At 40.2% G+C, this 9,955-nt stretch overlaps 1 protein-coding gene across 4 annotated transcripts in view; it reads left to right on the top strand.

The window, feature by feature from the left end:
- SPAG9 (sperm associated antigen 9) overlaps positions 1-9,955 on the top strand; it is an 82,768-nt gene that overhangs the window by 4,148 nt on the left and 68,665 nt on the right. For all 4 annotated transcript variants that reach the window (XM_035104337.2, XM_035104332.2, XM_035104336.2 and 1 more), the window contains exon 2: positions 3,544-3,664. In XM_035104337.2, the coding sequence (XP_034960228.1) occupies positions 3,544-3,664 (121 nt within the window). The remainder of the gene's footprint in view (positions 1-3,543; positions 3,665-9,955) is intronic.

Here is a 9,955-nt window from a genome sequence, read left to right as displayed (position 1 = left end):
TATACCCTGCCCATCTGGCTAGGTTTCAACAACAACAACAGTAATATTTATACCCTGCCCATCTGGCTGGGTTTCCCCAGCCACTCTGGGCGGCTCACAACATACTAAAACATCAAACATTAAAAACTTCCTTAAACAGGGCTGCCTTCAGATGTCTTCTAAAAGTCAGATAGTTGTTTATTTCCTTGACATCTGAAGGGAGGGTGTGAAAAATGAAAGTAATATTTTAGTTGCAGTTCATTCTTTTTCAGCTTTGTATTCCTGTTATAAAAAAGCATGCCTAGACATTCCGTTGTTGTGCACAGAACCTAGGTTTAAGGTGCCATTTAGCTCCTAGTTTTCATACCTCAGTTTCTAACACTGTCCAGGTCATGATGAATGTAGGAATAACAGACCCAGGTTAGATAGTCCAAAAAACTGCCTTGATATAAAGTAGGTTCATATGTTCTAGTTGATCACTCTGATTGCTGCTATCACTTAACACCACATTTTCTCCTGTAGGGTTTTTATTTCTTCAATGAAATCAGATTAAAGCATCTGAATTTCCCCTCTTTGAATGCTTTATGTCTGTAGTGGTGAAGTGTGAGCAAATATAAATACATGTGTGGCTTCTTTTTAATAGTGATGCCAAAGTATCAGTCATAATGGTCTTTGCTTTTGTTCAGTGTTCCTTTAATGCATGTGGTGATTTCTCATAACTGATAAGAGTTTTCAGAGAGTCAGGTATAATCTTGGTATACTCGAAAGTTTCAGGAAATGGAATAATCAAATGACCAGCCAGAGGTTTGCATGTGACTGCTAAGTAATGACGTTGTTTTTCCAAAATGAGCATTCTGAAAAATAACTTCAGTTGAAAAGGGATCTCTGTATCGTAAGATGTTCCAAAAATAAAAAATAAAAAATCTAGATGCTCTTTCTTCTGTGTTTCCTGTGCCCTGCAGGTTTCTTTGCTACTTTTTGAGTGGTGGTTTGCATTGCTTAGGAATCATCTGACCATTTGTTCCTTCCAGTGATCCTGTATTAGACATTCCTGTTTATCTTCACATGTTTGGTTATTTTAAGGGGTCTCTAGGGTTTAACGGGGTGTGTGGTAGTTTTAGCCTTGCTCCTCGTCTCCTTCCTCTCTTTAAATCTCCTGAGAATTGCTTATTTTGTGCAATCTGTGAAGGATCCCCCACAGACATTCCTTACTTCTTGGACTGAACTTGATATGAAAGAAGGGGGAGTGAGAGAAGGCGGACTACGAAGAAATGACAAGCCTCTAGCACAGGGGTCAGCAACCTTTTTCAGCTGTGGGCCGGTCCACCATCCCTCAGACCATGTGGTGGGCCGGACTATATTTTGAAAAAATAATAATGAATGAATTCCTATGCCCCACAAATAACCCAGAGATGCATTTTAAATAAAAGCACACATTCTACTTATGTCAAAAACCAGGCAGCCCCCACAAATAACCCAGAGATGCATTTTAAATATAAGGACACATTCTACTCATGTAAAAGCACGCTAATACCTGGACTGTCTGCGGGCCGGATTGAGAAGGCGATTGGGCCGCATCCAGCCCACAGGCCTTAGGTTGCCTACCACTTCTGGCAATTGACAATGTTTGCCTTTGGAGGATCAAATCTTGGCTTTAGAAGCCAAGATATAAATGTACCTTCTGCACCCACAAGCACCTCCTTCACTTCCTCTTTTGGGTGAGTAGGAAAGCAAGCCAGGAAGCTTTTGAAGCCATGGCTTAATATTCTGGCTTGCTCCATGATTAAGCATAGTTTCTCAGTCCCAATGTAATGGGAGGCTGTGGTTCACCGTGGCTTCCTGATTTGTTTCCCTGCTTTCAGAAAGGGAGGGGTGCAGGGACTTTATGTGAATCCTTGATCTGAGGCCCCAAACCAGAGAACATGACTATTTATTTTTAAGCAAGTTCAGTACAGTGTATTAAGCCATCATAACATTGTGCTTGGAGAGGCTCTGAGATGTTGATTAGTGAAATTTAAATCAGAAGCATGTTATGGATGTCTTAGAGTGGCATGGGCCTGCATGGAACAACTATTGCAAGTGAAGTCCTCTTTCTCTGCCTGTGGTTTGTTGGCAAACAACCCTCATAAACCACTTTTACACACAGTTGTGTGATGGTTTTGTCACAGGGTTGCCTGAATACGGTAGTTATGTGGTGTATATTTTACAAGTTTGGGGGGCCTTATTGGTCTAGTTACTAGTACATCCTTGAATTATGACAGTTTTCCTAACTGTTCTGCTGTTTTCATAGGAGAGAGACTTGAATGACTACAAGCCTAGCAATAATGGAGTGGTATGTTAATACAAATAGTATTTAAAGGAGGTGGAGGCAAGAGCTCATTTATTCTGTCAAATTTCTTAATTTCAGAAGAACACTTGAACTGAGAGTTGTTTACTCTGCAATACCAAAAATGAAGTGCTCTTAGAAAAGTAAATACTGTATGCCTTAACAATGGCATTCCTTTGTACAACTAATATGTACGAAGAATTAAGAATGGTTCACAGTGTCAAAGACTCGATGTAAAATGAGTAAGGGATAGCTAAGGGAGAACAGTCCAGCTTACTTCTAAATAAAAACTTTTTTTCAGGTTAGCAATTATCATTCAGTTTCAGCTTGCACCTTTCGTGGTAGTTCTTACTTTTAGCTTCAGGTAATTGTATTGTGACCTGAAGTTATGCAGCACTAAAGAAGTGTAGGATCTATTGCTTTTATTGGTATAGAGTGTGATAATGACAGGGTCAGAGGGAAGTAGGTGATGTGATAAGAGCTTTCGATGAAAGAGAATGAAGACTTTCAAGTAGCGTAGAACTACCTTCCTGGTTTGCCTTGCAAATAGTTCTTTATGACTAATTCTTCAGTTGCTAGCCCAAAACGAGACAAGCAGACATGTGCTGAGAGTACTCTTAGTGTCTTATGTATACAGTGGTGCCTCACTTAACGAACGCCCTGTAAGACGAAATTTTTACGCTTAAAGAAAGGATTTTTCTAGTGGAGGTTGCCTCGCTAGACGAATTCGTTTTACGAAAAATTCATCTAGCGAATCGTGGTTTCCCATAGGAATGCATTGAAATTCAATTAATGCGTTCCTATGGGCAAAAAAAATTCCAAAAAAATTTCAATGCATTCCTATGGGATTCGCTAGACAAATTTTCCATTATAAGAAAAGACCCGTGGAACGAATTAAATACAGCGAGGTACCACTGTATTTATTTCCTTTCCAATGGACCTACATTAAACTTCTGCATCCTAGGCTTTTCAGAAAGGCCAGAAGATCTCCCCCTCCACCCCACTTGACCTCCCAGGCTTAATGTTTATTAGTTGGGTGATGTTCTGATTGAATTATGTTCTTTCTGGTGTGTGGAGTAGAATTTAGGTTTTTAAAAAATGTATTATTTTCTCTTTTGTTGTTTCATTGTTCAAGTAAGCTGCTTTGGATGGGCATTTGCCCCCCAAAGAGGCCTAAAAATATTTTAAGCAACAAATAAAATGCATATGCCCATGAATATATTGTTTCTTTCTTGAAGAAATTTATTGAATTTGAAGATTCTCAAGAACAAGAAAAAAAGGATCTGCAGATAAGAGTGGAAGCTTTAGAGTCGCAAACCCGGCAGCTTGAACTGAAAGCAAAAAACTATGCTGATCAAAGTAAGTGGGACTATATCAGTGGATTATAACTAGTTATAACCATTGCATGGTTTGCATGATATTTTCACTCTTATCTTCTAATATAAAATAGCATAAAATGACTGCACCAGTATAATTCACTGGCACGAGTGTTTGCCTTTTCATGTATGTATGTGTGATTTGAGTTTTGTTTTGTGTTAACTGATGTCCAAGCTCATCTTCTCGCTAACTTTGTTAAGACTTTCTTGAAGTACAGTTTCAGCTTCTTTTCTCACCCGAACAACAATGGGTGATATCAAGCTATAGAGGCCCACTTGCACAATAGACTTCAACTCGTGCAAATGGGATATCCCCCTTTCCCCCTGCAGCCCTGCAAATCTGCTGTGGAGTGTTTAGAGCAGACGATTCCTGCATTGTGCAGGACTAGATTATTATTGTTGTTATTATTTATTGAATTTAAATACCGCCCTATACCCGGAGGTCTCTGGGCGGTTCACAGAATCTTGCAGTCCCTTCCAACTCTACAATTCTATGATTCTAAGTCCAGAAATTTCAAAGCAACCTTGATTCTACTGATCTTAGAATGCAAAAGTGGCTAGGAATCCTGTTCATTTAATGTTAGCTATGGCTCAGAGTTTCTTAAGCTGATAGAAGGGCCTTGGGCTAGCTAGCCCTGTAGGATTTCTTATTTGTATAGCTGACTTTATCATATCACAAGCTACTTTTGAAACCCCTTTCCAAGCAGTTTACCTTGTGGCAAGAGGGGCTGGGGGATGAGGCTATTGCTAAAGTCTGAAGTCTTGTCAGCTGATGGAACTTGTTTCATAGTTTCTTGGATGCAGCTCAAGTGTGTTTTTGTTTTTAATTTAACCAGTAGTGAATATTTTGCTGCTACACAATTGGCAAGGTTATAATTGCTCTCTAAGGACACTGGAGTGGTTTATTAGCCTCAAAGTAATTATGGGAGATAGTCAGATGTAACATTCTTATCCATGATTAACAGAGTGTATGATAAGATTGTATCCCATCCTTCTCCTGGTTTTTCCATGTGAATTCCTGGCAGCTTTAAATATGGCTGCTGTTTTAAGGCTAACTAGGGTTTGCTAGGATTACTAATCAGCTTCAAACCTCAATTAAAAATCTTCTATAAGAGGGAACTCTGGTTAGTGCTAACCATGGTTAATGTTGGTGCTGAAATGAGTCTGCAGACCCCCAAAACAATGCAACCCCCAAGTGAATGGGAAGTTGCCTGTAAAGTGTAAAACATTGTAGTAGAATGGCCCAGTCACATGAATCCAGAATGTGCAGTCCCTGACATGTCTTTTAAAAATGTATAAACGAGATGGAAAAACTAGCCACAGTTGCCCATTGCAACCCACCTCTGCCCCCTTTTTCTGCCTCCACCAGCATGATTGTGTTGTGGTTGCATGAATGGGGTTGTGATGAGACTGGGCACAGGAGGAAGTCAGATCATGGAAGCAGCTACTGATGTACAGCTGCCTTATTTCAGAACCAGCTGTAACTGGCACTAATCATGAATCCAACTGCTGCAATGTACCTTGAGTGGCTTGATCACCAAATCCCATTAGAGAAAATAAAATCTCCTCTCGCATCTTGTCTCATTCTTGTTTTAACCAATAAAGAAGAACCCTCTCTAAAGATTGCCACAGAGTTTGTCATCATGCTGTAATAGCAAAGGGAACACAGGATTGTGAAGCTGCTTGCTGCTTCATCTTCATGCTGAGGAAGTCAACAGTTCTTTTTGAGACATTGCCCAAGGCTTGTGCTTTTTGAAAGCTCTCTTGCAATGAATTTATGCACTGGATTACCTCAAAATGCCACTTGGGATATCTTTTTGGCTTCCATTACTTGTTTTGCAAGGTTATAAGTAAGGTGATGAACTAATGCTTTAAGAATTTCCAAAATTTGGAGAGCTTTAAACTATAGCCCGAAAACTGTAATGCTGAGAGCTGTTTCTCACGGTCATCTACAGGGAAAAAGAAACATATTTGCAATGGTTCTTAAATATTTGGATGCATTTCAAATCTCACAGCAAATACATGGTAAACACAAGGGGAAAATGAAGACCTATATGCCATGGAGGGCCTTGGGTTTATCAAACTGTCAAGGACACAAATAATACAGAATATCCTCAATAGCACATTGATACCATAGCAGCTAACTGTTCAGGTTGATCTTAAATGCCTGTCTGCAGTGTTAGTTTTGAGCTATGAAATTTACTTTGGAATATTGCATTGATATATCTTTTTTTATAAAACTGGAGTTTCATCATTGGTTATGCTGTTAATCCATTTGGTTTAGGTTTAGAGACAATACTTTGACATTGGTCAAACTTGCCTACTTTGGTTCTCACGGTTTAAGAGAAGTTCTGTTGTGGTTGTGGAATTAGTTCTAGGAACTGTGTAGGTTTTGCCCTTTTATGACATCTGCAATTTTTATGTGCCAGTAGGCCTGCTCACACATGTGCTTTGGCTGATTTAAGGACCATGTATGTTTGGTTCCTACCTTTGTGGTTTCTGTTGATGGATTGGGAATCAGATGCTTAGTTCCCTGATCCAATACAGTGGTGCCTCGCAAGACAAAATTAATTCGTTCCGCGAGTCGTTTTGTATTGCGAAAATTTTGTCTTGCGGTTTTCCAATGTAATCAAAGCAAAGCAAAAAAAAAAAAAGTCTTGCGAAGCACGGCCATAGAAAACTTCGTCTTGCGAGTCAACAAAAAGATCACAAAACGCTTTCGTCTTGCGAGTTTTTCGTTGTGGTAGGCATTCGTCTTGCAAGGTACCACTGTAATCAACTTTGACAGTATAGATTTATCTGTTTGGCGGATTGAAGTACCAGAGTTTGTTTCCACACTACCCCAGTGTGAATTGATGGTTTCAGAGTTGAAATGACTGGCTAGTCAATCCTATGTATTTCTATTATCTCTTAAAGAAAGCCATTGGGTTTGCTTTGAGGTTTTACTCAGAGCTATGTGCTTGTTATTTATTATTTCAAATTTATAGTCTACCCTCCCCCAAAGGGAGCCTAGGGCAGCTCACAACTAGTATTAGAAACTGAGATATGAAAGCTAGGAGCTAAATGACACCTTAAACCTGGGTTATGGGCACCACAATGGAATGTTTAGGTGCACTTTTTATAACAAAAAAGCACAGCTGAAAATGAATGAACTGCAGCTAAAGTATTATGTTCATTTTTCACATGGTCTAGTCCTCATCTGAAGACTTCAAAAAACAAAGCCAGGCTTCCCCTGCCCGCCTCCTTAATATTCTTATGAGGGTCCCTCAAAATATTGCCTTTCTGTAAGGTCAGCTGAGAGGCAGAACCTATCAGCTTGCCTTACGCTGCAGTGATTTCTTGGAAGTCGAAGAGGCAGGAATTTCTCCTCCCACACCCTCAGCAGCAGCAGTGGCAGTTGTAATCTGACATTTTAGGTGCAGTACCGCACCCAGAGCTCAGTAATTGCTCACGCTAATGAAATTCCCAGTCGCAAAATGCACCTAGAACAATGGGAGTTTCAAATGCTGCTCACGACAATAAAATTACATTAAAAAATTTAAACCGGTATTGTTCAGGTATTGTAGACAGTTAGTACCAGCAATGTAAAAGTTTAATAAAACTACAGTTCAAAAGCATGGACAAACAGAAGTCTTTTGACACATTTTCTGAATGCATATAAAGTGTGAGACAGACTGATTTCCATTGGAAAGGGGGTTCTGTAGCTGGGGTGCTGCTCTGCCTCAGTTCCCTGTTTGTTGTGCTTCTCCTATTGTTGAACTGTGCCTTGTACGCAGATTGCAAATTTGGGGCTGGAAAATACTGCAGAAGGCACATTTCAGTTGGGTCCCAAGTCATTTGGGACCCTTTAGGAGAGCATATTAAACCTACTCTATCCCTGTTTCCCCAAATGTGAGTATGAACACTTGAAATTGGAAATGGCCCTGTGAATGTAAACATGACCTTCATCTATTTGGATCTCTCACTTTTAAATTTTATTGCTGTATTTAAACCCAGGGAACCTCTTTTGAGACCATACTAAATAATTTATTTAGAAAATGTTTAGCCTCCGTCTCTCAGATTTGCAAGATGCTTCGTCAATAAATAATGCATCATAATGTAAATGAGGGGTTTCTGCTCTAAATGAGTGCTTTGAAACTCTTCATATTCCCCTGAACATTCCCAGGAGATTTCTGTGTGCTGCTGCTGCTGCTGCTCTCAGTTAACTCTCTTGCTACCTTTGTTTGATTCTCTGTGAAGGCCTCCAGAGAATGACATTCCAGTTTTCCAGTTACATTTGAATATATCCTGATTTATGGGGTGTTTGTTCAGAAAGAAACGATGCAACGTTACTAAATGAAATGAAATGCATCTTTCTCCCACATTGCTTTCAAATAGCATCACCTGGAAGCAACCACCCACAAATCACTTTTGGGCTAAGGCGGAGTTGTACTGGTGGATTACCAGGGTGGGCAGAGTCAGATCAGCTGCTCAAGGTCCTATACCTGGGCAGGAACAAAGGTGATCTTGTATATCCTGCAGCTGTCAGGTCACGGCAGTTGAAACAGCCAGTGAAGGAGGAGGAGGAGGAGGAGGATTTGGCCAGAGGATTATTAAAAAAATATGCAACTTACCTTTGCCCAAGCAGCACCTTATTTTCCTGTACTCTTATACAGAGGCATACATGCCTGCTTGTATGTGCTGACAATCAGTGTTAGAAACTGGGATAGAAAAGCTGGGAGCCAAAGGGCTTCTGGGATCTGGGTTGTGGATGCCAAAACAGAATGTCTAGTTGCCACTGGGGGTGTGTGGAGTCAGCTTCTTATTTATTATTTTAATAAGCATGAATTAATACGCATTTCACATAAGTGACATATTGTTAATATCACATTTTTGGCAGAAATTGTTAATACATGTTTAATTTGGTGTTTACAATAAAAATATTGGTACCATACTTTGGTTTTCAAAACACTCTGCTCTTTTTTGTTAAACTCATTAACATGTTGTCTATCCTTCGAGGCTTCAAAGCACATACATTGCAGTAATCCTTGAGTGTCAGCCATGCCCCCCAAAAATGACACCCAGACTTCTTGAAGTGCTCACAAATGGAGAATCTTTAGGTGCAAAATGTGCCTGGTACCCTGCTAAATTTGACAATCGTGAAATATTTTAAGGACTCTTAGGAGGAAGAAAGGTTGTTTACCCTACTGACTAAGAATGGGACAACTGGCTAATTTAGAGGGTGGTTACTTTTAAGCCACTAATGAAACACTATTTAGGGGATATGGAAACTTTAGGGGGGTCATGGAAGGCTTTTGAGAAGTATGGGGGATGCTTTAGCTGTTGATACCTGCCTGAGTTTGGATGAGAAGGGATTGGACTAGATTAAGTGGATCTTATAAGTGTGTGTTGTTGCCTGTGTGAGAACATGAAAAAAAGAGACTCAGTGTGCCATTCATTGTTGCATTCACATGTGCAGATATCTTTTTTTAGAAGGCAGCAGTGAAAAGACCCAGTTCCTCTGCTTCGTACAGGTGGAAGAAAGTGGAAGCAATAGGTTGTTTCATTTTTGTTCCACACTTCTGTTAGTTCCTCTGAGCAGTTTCATTTTAGGGAAAGCTTTAACTGGCTGAAGTACCTGGTGAATCTGTCCTGGCGACCAAGCCAATTTAGCAGGGTGCTAAGTTGGACTTGCCCATCTGTTTCTGACTTGACTTTAAAATAGCAGGGCTTTGTTTCTTCCCTAGTGTCTGCTTTCAGTGGACCAGCAGATGTTCCGATTGCGATCTTGTTAGCAAGGAAGTGTTATACTCAAGACCTCAGGTAGCCAACCTGTGACTCTCTAGGTGGTGTTGGATTCCAGCTCCCATCAGCCCCAGCCAGCATGACGAAAGATCATGATGGAATTTTTCTTCTTATTTTTAATAAACTGTGTAGCCTGCTTTTCACCACAGATGTGAAATCAAAAATCTGGGAGGCCACTGGTTAGTGACCTCTGCTCTAGACCTATTGGATCATGAAGCAAAATATTCTAGGGATTGTGTCCATGTATTTTTTCTTTTCTCCCCTAATTTATTCATGCTGACCTCACCTGTTGTTAACTGGTACTGCTGTTGATTTTGAAATTTTGACTATGGTTTGGTTTGCATGACACACTAAACTGTAGCTAAAATAAACTGGCATAAGATGGACAAGTAGTTTGCTGGTGCTTCCCTCCTCTCCCACGCCTCTTGCTGCTACACTGCCATGAAGCAAGCCATGGTCTGGCTTGTCGTGTTGTCTGAACTGAGGCTTG

Source organism: Zootoca vivipara, chromosome 2, assembly GCF_963506605.1.
Source record: "Zootoca vivipara chromosome 2, rZooViv1.1, whole genome shotgun sequence".
Lineage (NCBI taxonomy): Eukaryota > Metazoa > Chordata > Lepidosauria > Squamata > Lacertidae > Zootoca > Zootoca vivipara.
This window is presented reverse-complemented; position numbering and strand designations above follow the sequence as displayed.